General features: G+C 36.8%; 1 protein-coding gene across 4 annotated transcripts in view; it reads right to left on the reverse strand.

The window, feature by feature from the left end:
• Positions 1–12910, reverse strand: part of ERBB4 (erb-b2 receptor tyrosine kinase 4) — a 1174706-nt gene that overhangs the window by 254378 nt on the left and 907418 nt on the right. For all 4 annotated transcript variants that reach the window (XM_060688174.2, XM_034433703.3, XM_060688175.2 and 1 more), the window contains exons 13-15: positions 12308–12440; positions 7873–7966; positions 7164–7318 (exon numbers count right to left, since the gene is read on the reverse strand). In XM_060688174.2, the coding sequence (XP_060544157.2) occupies positions 7164–7318; positions 7873–7966; positions 12308–12440 (382 nt within the window). The remainder of the gene's footprint in view (positions 1–7163; positions 7319–7872; positions 7967–12307; positions 12441–12910) is intronic.

Below are 12910 nucleotides of genomic sequence, written 5' to 3' on the forward strand. Positions count from 1 at the left end.
CCTTGATACAAAGTGGAGTATGACCATGCTGACACTTTCTAAAATCAACAGTGATCTCCTTTGCTTTGTTAACATTCAAAACCAAGTTATTTGGTTAAACCCTAACCCTAACCAAGTTATTTTTATTGCACCAGTCCATCAAAACCTTCACCTCCTCCCTATAAGAATCTTCACTGTCATCCCAGATAACTGCCGTGTCATCTGTATACTTCACAATATGATTCGTTGCAGACTTGGCACAGCAGTTATAAGGGATTCAAGACACAGCCCATGGGAAATCCACACTCAAGGAGATGGAATTGGAAACTTTTCTTCCAACTCTCAAAAACTCTTCTATCCTCCAGCTATGCCAAATTAAGACAAAGCACACAAGTGCATCATCTATAGAGCCTAACTATCAACCAAAGGATCTCACATCCATGTATGAACAGCAGAGCTTCTGAAAGCCATCAAGCCATCATTCTTGAATAACAGGTGCACCTCAGCCCACCCAATGCCTGGGTTCATAGCTGATCTGGGCTCATAAATCAAGCATTGGATGGAGTTCTCATTCTTTTGAGAACAAATAAAATCCTTATTTTTTTTTATTTTTGGCACAAAACAATTTTTTCATATGTATCCTGGACAAATAGAATACCCATGAGAATGAGAAAGCCTCATAGTATACCAAATGAAATATGAATTCTTCTTCAGCGTCACATTGAGCACAAAAATATCATCCGGAATTCCTTCCCCTCTCTTGAAATCTAAAATCCTCTGATGAAAAAAAGGGGTTTTGGCCTACTTTTTAGGGAATCCTAACAAAGGTATTTGCTTTGAGTATTTAGGCTTCTAGTGCCAAGCCTACAGTTTATACATCAAATATCTTCTTGGAGAGCTGTTTACAAGGCTGGTATGGAATGATGTGGTAATGGTACTCTGCACTTACGGAACAGGCTTTTTTATACCAATTTCATTCCAGTTGCCAAGCTACCACAGGGAATTAAAGATTATATAGAGAAGTATTTTAATTCTTTTTAACCATCATTCCTATTCTGAATCAAGCCAGATATCCATTTAAGTCACTGCTTCCATTGATTCTTAAAAAGCCATGAAGAAGAAAAATTATGAATAAGAAAATAAAATGAAGGTAAATAAATTTATTCAGAGCACAGATCACTAAAACCCTGATGGCAGGGAGAGAAATAAGGCAAAAAAACACTGACATCTCAGAAATGCATTATGACTACTTAAAGTCCCCCATCATCATTGAATGGCCCACTCAGTGGTGGGTTGCTCCTGGTTCGCACCAGTTCGCAAGAACCGGTAGTAAAAATTTGTAGTAGTTCAGAGAACCGGTAATAACATTAGCTGGCCACGCCCCCGAACCGGTCCCTGGCCCACTTGCTTACCCCGTCCACCTCATCAGAGGCTTTTTTTTTTTTAACTTTTAAAAGCATTTTTTCTACAACCTCTTTGGCCGAAAAAATGCTTTTAAAAGTAAAAAAAAAAAGCCTCTGATGATCGCGCGGCTCAGCTGGGATTATCAGAGGCTTCTGAAAGCATTTTTTTCTGCAACCGCTTAAGGTTGTAGAAAAGATGCTTTTAAAAGTAAAAAAAAAAAAGTTGGCCATGCCCACCCAGTCAAATTACCCCCCCCCACCAAGCCATGCCCACAAAATAAGTCACGCCCACAGAACTGGTAGCAAAAAAATTTAGAACCCACCCCTGGGCACACTGACATATTTTAAAGGAGGTGTATTTATAAGAATAGCTTTTAAAAAAAGAGTAGGCACACTTTTATTTTGCTTAGCTACTAGCATTAATACAAGCAAGTGATTTTTTTAATGATACCTGTAGCCTGTTCTGAATAAGATAATTGCTTCATGTTTAATAATATAATAATCAGAAAGTTATTATGAATCACATTTGATTTATCAAAAGCCAAAATGTCTGTTTCAGAATATATTTTTGCTTCTATTTTACAGTAGGTGCTTAGAAGAGACAATTGACAAAATTCATTTTTTCATAGATTGGTAGCTCGGCAACCCCCCAAAATGTATGTGTAATTTTATTAGAAGGGGGTATCCAAATAAAATGTCTGTAGGAGAAACATCAGAGGCATGGTTTCATATATATGTATTATTACCCAGATGCATTCACCACAGCCTCCAGAAATTTCAGACAAAAGCCACAAGGGACAAGGTACTGATGAATAAGATATTTGTCTGGAACAATTTTCTGCTCTATCCACCTGAACTGAATTTAAACTCACCAATGGGCTTAAGCCAATATTTTTATTGCCTCACTTGCATTTTTAACAATTAATATAAAGACATGTACTAAGTAAAGAATTTTTCCACTCCTATTGCAATGACAGAAGGATGCAAAAATTCCAGTTGTTACATTTCTTTATTTCCAGATGTTTTATAGATTCAAGAAGAGAACTAATATTATTTTAGGTGCTTATATTTAACATTAAATATATGTTAAGCTATACAAAACTATCTTCCATTAATAAGCCCCTCTGAAATGCCTTTTTTTCTTCCCAGTAGTAATAATTATTTTTAACCATATAACCCAGATTTTAAAGGACCAAATAGAAGTTGCTTCTATATTGCTTAGCACATTGTAAGCCACCCTGAGTCTCCGGAGAAGGGCGGCATATAAATCAAATTAAAAAAAAAAAAAGTTACCTCTAGCACAAATTCTGGGATATTTTTGCATTCTTAGTTTAATTTCCCTAAAAGCTCTGTTGTAATTAGAGCTGCAAAACCAGAAAAAGGTCTCATTTTGAATGGCAACAGCTGTTGACATCAACATTTTATTGAATTATTTACTGCTTTAATTTTAGCAGCAAAACAATAAAAGCCTCTTGTGAATTATTATTTTATAAAATTAATTTGTTAGTTGTCTCTTGGTTTTTGTTAGAGATTGTCCAACAGTCTCATTGCAGAATAATTCGAGTGGTCTATATTAAATGTTCAGAAGTCACACAACTTCAGCTGATGGCATGCTAAGCTTCACTTACTGTAGTGAGAAAAATTCTTCTTTGGATTTGAAAATACTCTTCTCTATACCTTCTGTATTGTTACCAAGATAACAGCACAGTCACTTCTATGAAATCATCAGGAATCAAGCTTGATTTGAAAAAGATGTTATTAAATGTCACGTGCACCATGGCAGAATAGGTTCTGATGCCACGCGAGCCATTGCCCCAGTTCAGCTCCGCTGCGCATGCGCACGCACCTCCTGCCAGCCAGCTGGTCTTCGGGTCTCTGCTGTGCATGTGCAGGGATAGGGCACATGTGAGGCCCTGCACATGCATGTGCAGGGCGGGGTGCATGCGAGGGGGCCATGCGCGCATGCGCAGGGCTGAAATGCTGTGAAGTCTGCTACAAGTTCGCTTCACTACTGGTTCGCTTTGCACACGCATGTGCAGTGTGCGCCAAATGTGTGTTTTACGCGCAGGCGCACTGCAGGCACTACTGCACAGCCCTGAAAAAGGAGGATTAAGAAGCCTTTTCTGAGTCTGCAAAGGTAAGTAGAACAGCGAGCAGGGGGAAACAGTTGGGCCGTGCAATTTAGATTAGCTAGAAAGCAGGATTTCCTGCTTTCTAGTGAATACAAATTGCGCGGCACAGCTGATCGTCAGAATTTTTTTACTACCGGTTCACCTGAAACAGTCTGAACCAGTAGTATTTCACCCCTGGCGCAGGGGCGCAGGGTGCATGCAGGGGGGCAGGGCACATTGCATTTTCGGGATTTGTGTGCACGTGCGTGTACTTTGGGCATTCAGTCTGGAAAAGGTTAGCCATCACTAATCTACAAGGTTTAAAGAAAGGATTCCCAACTAAGAAAAACGTGCACAAAGTTGTGTTTAAAGAGAAGAAAAGCTTCCATAAACTACAATCCTTTCTAGCTTTCTTAGCCTAATCAACACATTTGGCTGATATCTGGATCAAATTCAGCAAGTCTAGTAGCTTTTTAAAAATGATTCATTCAGAAAGTACTCTTACAAAAGGGCTTGGTTCTTCAAGCATCAGCATTATCCTTTGAAATGTATTCCATTGAAGTTTTCTGGAAAAGGGTACTTTGTTTTAAATGGTGTTTCATGACATCTGCTGTGTGAACATTAATGCCAAAACATGGTAATCAGAAACAAGGAGAAGGATCTTAAATAAATACAAATGAGATCCTGTATCTGTGCCAACTTTCATCATAAGAAGCATTGGGAATACTTCCACACAAGGGGCATTCATAGCAAACAAGGGCCATTTTAATAGATTTAGGAGAGGAATACTAAACACAAGTCATGTATCATAAGGACTGAAGCGGAAATGTAATCACAGATGCCTAAAAGCAAGACCTTTGCAAATTATGTTGGTTGCCAGATATAATGGTTTTCTATTTTGGTGACACTTTATTCAATTAATATGGTGCTGTTGCTGAAGAAGGAAAAGCAATATAGGCATAGATGTTTCACTACCTTTATAAAGACAGTCCAACCAACACTAATTCAACTTCACTAATTCTAGGAATTATAATTAGCTGAGGATGCGGAAGTAGGAGGAAGACTGGGGGAAGGTGATGGCACAATACCCAAGTTCTTCTTGTTAAGAGAAACTATTGTAAAATTGAAGGTATTCAAACACATATCTTCGACTTTATAAAATGTGAGGATTAAAAAATACAGAGCGACATGAGTAGGATACCATGGTAGGAGAAGCTAAAAAGAAGAGGATTGAGGATAATTCTTAAACAAAGTTCAAACTTTTGAAAAACATATTAAAAGCAGAATTGAAAATAATTCCAGTGTACAGAAAAAATGAAGGAAAGCAAAGCCAGTGTGGCTAAATAAAAAGCTTAGTGAAGATCTGAAAATCACATATAGCAAACAGGAAAAAGTGCCAGGATTTTAAGGAAGACCACAGACAGTTCATCTGACACTGCAGCACTGGTGTCAGAATGCTAATAGCAAGAAAGGGCTTATGGTGGGATATGTTCAAAAGAAAAGGAAAAGATAAAGATTAGTATAACAGCTGCTCAACAAAAATGGCAAAATGCTAATACAATGGATACCACAGAAAAGGCAGAGATATTATATTCATTTTTTATTTTATTTCAACCTTGTTTACCAAACCTAGGTGTTCTGTGGCGAACACAATGGAAGGACAGAATTAAAGCTTGAGACTTTTAACCATAGCCGGATACCCTATCTTTGTTTTCAATTAGTTTAGGACCAGCTGGATTGCATCCTAAAATACTGAAACAAAATGGTTGATGGTGTGACCATACTCTGGTATACTTTCCCAAATAATTCTGGAGAACTGACAAATTGTCAGATGACTGGAGCAAATGCTCCTATCTTCAAAAAGTGATAAACAAAGATTCAGTAAACTTCAGACCCAGTCAGTATGATATCCAGGCTTTGGAAGATTCTGGAATAGATAATAAAAAGACCAACATGGAAGCATCTTGAATACAATTTAGTAATTAAATGAGGTCTGCATAAATTTGTCAAGGGAACAGGTGGGGCAGCTACTCCTGCTGTTCTCAAGTTTATGTTTCTTGGAGATTTTAACTTGTCCCTGGGCAGCATTGAGACTGGGGCCCTTTAGGACTTCAGCAAAATAACTGACAAAGTACTCCGAGACATGCTTATCTTTCACTGTGGATTGGATGACATCACAACTAAGTGGATTAAAAGATCGATTGAAATTTATATTCATGAAATGTCCATTGATAATTCATCATCAATTGGAAAGAGTGACTGAATGAGGTGCCACAACAATCAGTCCTGGATCGTCTACAGTTCAACATTTTTATTAATGATTTGGATGAAAAGGAAGAGGGATGCTTATCAGATCTGTAGGTAATACAAAACTCGTGGATGCTAGATTGGAAAATTGGGCTTACGGTAACAGAATTAATTTTAGTAGGGATAAGTACAAAGTTCTTCACTTATGAAATAAAATCAAATGCACAAATATTGGATTGGGAATACTTGGTAGCACTAAATGTTAAAAAGATCTTCCATTTTTAAATTAAAAGTACTTGATTGGATTTAATAACAGCCGGAACTATGAAGTGGTTGCAAAAAAGACAGATTTATTTTAGGCTATATTAATTGAAATATAATTTTCAATTCATGGGAAATCATTCCATTCTATTATGCTTTGATCAGACCCCATCTTTAATATCATATCCAGGTCTGGCATCACACTGTAAGAAAAATTTAAAGAAATTATTCTTAAACCAATTCAGAGAAGGGCAACAAAGATGATTGGATTACTAGAAATGATTTTAAGGATTCCTTCCAACTTTAAGCTTCTATTTTTTACTGATAAATTTATCTCCCTGTTAAGACTAACCCCAGCCTCCAAATCTTGAGATTTTGCAATACAAAGAGAAATAGGATGGAAAAGAAGGTGTGCATGCACCATCCTTTGGTGTCACATTGAATTAGGCTAGGTTTGCATTGCATTGCAATTTATAATAACATAAGGAAAAACAGAGATTCAGTCCATTTTTCTGTTTAAAATCCTGTATTCAAAAATTATCATTATTTGTACATATCTTACGCAGATACAGAGAGATAAAAGATCAACTGTGACCCTCACCTTCACATGCAAGGCACCTGAAGTTCAGTTAAAAAGCAAGGCAGCGCATCTTTACCATACTTATTCTCTACACATTTAACTATAGTTTTGTACATGAATGCAACTGTTTGTGTAATCTAACAGTCTTCTTCATTAGAGTCACATGGAAAGTAGCACTATCACTCTAGGGAAGGCAGATCAACTCACTTTCATATCTCCCAGCTGAACACAAAAGGAGGAGAGACGGTTAAGGGGAGGACTGCATTCTTAATATGCTGAGGCAAACACAAACTAAAGCATACTTTTGCTCTTTAAGTGCAGATTATCTTTATTGCCCATTCTAGCAAAAAGGGAGAAAAGAGACTGTAAAGGGTAGGGTAACTCAGACTCCAAGAGAGTATTACAATAAAGATATTGATTCATCATCATCTTAGTTTTGCCATCCATAGAGACATACTGAAAGACTTGGGGATAAAAATGTAATGTTCTAGACAAATTACTTTATTCATCAAGGTACAGCAAAATGGATTGAAAATATCACATGTAGTAATAATTTTTTAACATATGTAAATGTAAACTTACCCTTGGGTACAATTTGGGTGACAAGAACGACATTCACGATCCTCATCCGCATATTTGAATATGAAGCTGTTTGTCCCTTGTACACCATCAGGACATTTTTCAACACAATTGGGGCCATCTTTAAAATGAAAGCATTTGGTACAATGATCTGGTCCCTACGTAGAAAGAAGAAACACAGAATATCCACATTTCTGTTTTTGTTTGGAGAGCCCCAAGAGCTACTGAGAGACATCAAGTAAGTGTAATATTTGACACAGGATGCAATACTCACATTGCCTTAAGACTTATGTTGGGATTTTTCATAAAGACAGATCACTGTTATACTTTATTAGATTCTATATTTAGTTCTTTTCAGCCCATGCAAAACTTTCATGGGAACATGCATAGCTTTAGCATAGTGTTTCTACTAAGATTTGAACTAGAACCAGAGACACACAGGTTCAAATCCATCTTGAGCACAATATGTTTAGGCGTTGATTTTGGGAGAGTCATAGACTCTTAGCCTATTCTAATTCAGAAGTTTGTAACTGTAAGGAAAATTAAGTGGAAAGAGTATATTGTATATTGTCTTAAGTTCATGGAAGAAAGGGATGAATATAAATCTAGCAAATAAAATTAATAAATTTACAAAGGATGAAAGAAAGAAAAAACAAATCTGTCTTCTATAATAACCAGCTTATATGTTGGACTGTATATGGATTGTACTTACAGCCCCCCTGCAAGTTATTCTGTTTCCATCCATCTTCTCACACTGCGGATCACATTCCACACAAACTGAACCATTTGCAAACTCTCTGTATTCCCTGTGGAAATAACAAGCAATTTAGAAATACCAGAAGTGACAGAATCAGGGAGCAACTTCAGTTTATGACATGATTGTTATTCTGCAAGCAAAAGTGCTTATCCCCTGTCAAACTACACCTTCTCTTTGATAATTTTCTAATTACATCCCCATCCCCAAGCCCTGGATTAATATGCAAATGCTGCACTGCTAGGTTTTATTCACTGTTTGTAAAGACAAGGATATATAAATATTTCATACTATTTATACAAACATGCAGCATGCCCTTTTTGATTGGGACCTGCCCAGAGTTCAATATAAAATGGGAAGCAATATCAGTGTTTTAAATAATAAATAAATAAACATGCTGGAGATGAAAAACACATCTATTGAAATAAAGGGACATTGTATACATATCTGATCTAATTTCAACCACTAGGGTTTCCTCTTTTTCTGATGACTTCCTTGGTACACTTGAAAGACCTCTAACAAATTACTCCTTTGTGAAAGAAAGGGGGGGGGGGAATCATCTAAAAACGTTGCTTGCACAGAAATAATGGGGAAGCTGAAGTTATTTAAATCATATATTTGGAACCTAAAACAGTTATCACTGTTAAAGGGGTGTTATTAGTGGGAACAGCCCTTGGATGTTCATTTCCTGTTCTTTCATCCTGGAAATAATTGCAGAGGTTGTACAGAACACTAGGCGTGCATATAACCTACTGATTCAGCATTCAAAGCTGGAGTGGTCTATTAGCCACCTAGTTGTTAAAGACAATCAGATGAAAAGAATCATACTATTGAGATGCTAGAATTCTTCTACGTGTCCCACTGAGTCTGCTGGTGAGATGGGAACTATAATCAATTCTAAACAGGGGCCTAATATCATACCCCAATATTTTCTTGGCCTGAGAAATCTAACATTATGGAAAGAACAGGAAGTATCTGTGAGTCTGTGCCTTCCCAATTGAAGTAATTTGTTTGTCAGGGTTCCAAGTAACACCCCCAACCAATGAATACTCCAAGGCCAGCAGCTCCTCAAAGTTCCATTTTATTAGAGATGTGATATTGGCACATCTGGGAAAACCCGAATCTGAAAGCTCCCAGGTTTTCCCCACCCAAAGGAAAGTCAAAGTCCCTTCCCCTGTACCCACATGTCCATCACATGGTCCAATCAATCCACTATCTCAACTGGAGATGATCCCCAGTCACGCCTCTCCAGGTGCAGGCTGAACATCCTTGACTCCCAGAGAAAGGAATGCAGTTATGGCTATATATCTCCACCAACTCCATGCAAACCCCCTCCTGTCTTCCCACAGCACTAAGTGTGGCAGCCTGAAGATCCAAAGAAAAAGATAGCCTCCAGGGCAGACATTGCTACTGTGGGAACACCATCTAATATAGTTTAGTTTATAAAAAGAGTCATAGACCAATTTAACTAAGATTAAAATTCAATATAACAGGGATTAAAAATATCATTCATTAATATCCTACTATTGGCAAAGAATAAAAAATCACATTACTAAAATTATTACTAATATATTTGACAGTTGACCACATATGGAGATGACAGTAGAACAAAATTTAGCAAACTTCAGTGTGTTAATTGAGGACTGATAATAACGCTTCTTTATTTTACTCTTACTATTAGATCTGACTAGAAAGGGTATTATTAGGTCCAAATGGAAGTGCATATAAAAGGAGCAACACAGTAATCAAGAGCTAGATGTCTCTATTACTTCAATTTTCTATGGAAAAATCTATTTTGATCTAGGTATATCGCTAAATTTCCCTTGACCCAGGAAAATGATCTTTGATGCCATCTACAGACATTAAATAGGGGGTTGTAAAATCTCTCTGCTAGATTCTTTTAAAAAGACCATAAGGATTACACTAAAGTCTTTTTGGTGGTCTATATTTAATAGCTACTGTCTCACTTTAGTCATGGCCTTTTCAAAACCCAAGCCTATTCTCGGATAGCTCTGAGAATCCTCACTTTTGAATATCATTTCCAGTATGTTTTTTCCAGGATGAAGATGGGGGAAAATAATTCAAGAATAGCAAGGACATAGATAAAAGGCTCTGACCTGTTTCCCAATTGGTAGAATTACTATTTTTATCAGCTTTAAGTGTTACAGATTACTCTTGGTCTGTGGCTCTTCTGCCCTCAGAACAGAGGAAGTGGGTTTCACCCTCCTTTGCTTTCTCACTTCTCCCAGGAACCATAGTGCTACAGGGTTTGCCCACAGAGCAGGTCTTTCTGATTTCACATTGTTTGTCACCTATATACATTGTGCCTACGAGCAGTCCCCTTGCTTTGTAGCTGTTAAGGAGAGATGTGGAGTTTTGTCCTCACTCCTAAATGCCACTGAGAGTTTTCTTTTGACTGACACCATATGGTAATATCTCTATTCTGTAGGCTTCTGCAATGTACAGATATTATCATATTGTTAAAGGTAAGCACTCCATATCCTTCAGGTGGGGAAAGACAGAAAGGAATGCCACTTTAGAGTTTTTAAGAATCATGATAAGAATGCCTGGCTTGTCATTCACCCATCCTGTCTCTCCACCAGCAAGAAAGTGGCCACCACAGTGCAAATAAAAATGTCTGGCTTAAGGTGAGCCAGAGGTAAAAAGGAAAAACCAAGGAGGACAATTATGAAGCAATAAATTAAGATTGTTTCAAATCATATTCTGCAATAATTGGTTTTGATTTTTTTTTTTGCAGAGCTGTTCTTCTAAATTCAAAGGAACGCAGCTACAATTATAGTTAGTAAAATTTTGCAGAAAGGTTTTTACTGCAGATCTTTGAAAAGAAAACCAAATAAATTGGTTTTGATTCCCAGATACTAATTTAGTTTTCTTTTGTATATCTTTTGGATAGAAACTCTCTCTTCTAGCCCTTACACCAAACTAGCAATTAAGTACAGCTTTTTCACACCCCTAAAAACACATACACATATATGTACATCATGTACAAAAATAAGAAGAATCAGAAATGGTAAAATCAGAAACTGATAAAGAAGAGTTTCAGGCAGATTCTTATCAATATCTATAAGACGTCAGTGAAGAAGTGACGTGGATAGAAGAAAAGAGAATTTCTGTACCTAAATTCAGATATTGAAAAGGCTTTCATACTAGAGGGCCCTGGAGTTGACCTCAGTAAATGGCATAAGGAAGTTTTCTCATAAACTAGTCTTAAACTCAGACACTACTAAGAGCAGCTGGAATTCTACTGGAAAGAAACTGAAAGCTATGAATATATAATTATTATTGACAAATGAGCTGCAGTATACTGGCCCAATTTTAACTTCCATATATTCTTCAAAGGCAGTCCTGTGTAGAGTGCATTGCAATGATCCAGTTGGAATAAAATACACCAGATCAACATTCCTAAAAGACATAATTAATTAATCAGCCTCATCTTGGTAAAACTGCCCATGACTACCAACAACCTACAAAACAGTATTTTCAAAGAGGTTCTACCCAACTCAACAGAAGTTGAACTCCAAATCTGAGATCAAGTCTACTGATCAAAAATACTTTTGTCATGTTAGAATTCAGTTTCATTTCATTAGATCTTTTTCAATTCATTATTATCTGCAGACAATTAGTCATGATCTTGACAATCTCCTTGGACTGTGATGGAAATGTATATTGTTGACATTGAAAGCTCAGACACAAACTATTTCTCACAATTAACTATTCCCTGCTGTTTAGCCCTTAATCTTGTTGCCTTGTCTTGTTACCAAAATTGTTGTGGGTACAAATGAGGTTTAAAGCTTCACTGAAATGATTTGAGGCAGTGTGTTTCACCTCTCCATCCCCACCCCACCCCCAGACAAGGGAATATGCATTCAGGAACTGAACCAGATAACCTCACTAGTTCCTTGGGACTTCCTTTTGACAGATATCAAACTTCTGCAATCTGTTGCACAGCATTTCCCATCTAAAGTACCAGTCAACTCTTTTTATACAGTGTTGCTGCTTTTCAACCTTCCATTTAAAATACAAGTATAGGCAAGCTTTTTCCTTGTTCCAGCTTGGTGACTTTCAAAAGAATGACCAATTGTTCTGTCTTGCGGCCAAGCTTACCCATCCCCTGCAGTCAATTCTCTAGTCCAGTTACATACAATTATATACGAATTGCAGACTTGGCTATTGAAATATCTTAGCTAGATTATTTTGCTTCATTCTCCCATAAAAGATGCTGCTGCCTAACACAAGTTATGATTACCAGTTGCTGCATGACAGATGGCTTCTTCTATCACCAAAACATAAACATTAGTAATTTCAAAAGCATGAACATATTTATATAAACACATGCACATACACACAAAGCCTAAAGGCAGAAATGACTTACCCTTCATAAAGGTGACAAGACTTTACACAGGTTTTTCCTCTGATGAAGTGTTTACATGATAAACACTGATCTGGCCCTGGCCCCCAACATCCATTTTTTGAGCATAAATGGCTGCATATCATCCCTTCTGCAGCTGTAAAATATAGACAGGCACAATCATTTATAAAAAGTAGTGTGCTAAATGGAATGTATAATGCTTGTTCTATCCCCACCACTTAAATCCATACATTAAAAATGGGAGGAAGAAACAGGAGAAATTTCTTTTTGCTTTTACAAAGGTTGCTCTTGGGCCAGTACATTAAAATATTCTGTTTATGATGACTGGATTATTATCAGCAGTAGAAAAAGATTACGAGAACCCACCTCTTCAGAGGATTATTTAATATTACTCATTAATACTAATAATGTTTTAAATTGAGACAGTGCAGATTTTTTAAAATGTGATATGTAATTTGTGATTATTTTAAATGGTTTAAAATGTGCTACGGCATGAAATGGTCTACTAATTGAAATATTATTTCCTAATTTCTTTAACTAAACATTTATGACTAGAGAGCAGAAGGCTTGGAATTAACATATTGTATCATCCTAGATAATAATAAT

Source organism: Pantherophis guttatus, chromosome 1 (genome assembly GCF_059756535.1).
Source record: "Pantherophis guttatus breed Tessera chromosome 1, ASM5975653v1, whole genome shotgun sequence".
NCBI lineage: Eukaryota > Metazoa > Chordata > Lepidosauria > Squamata > Colubridae > Pantherophis > Pantherophis guttatus.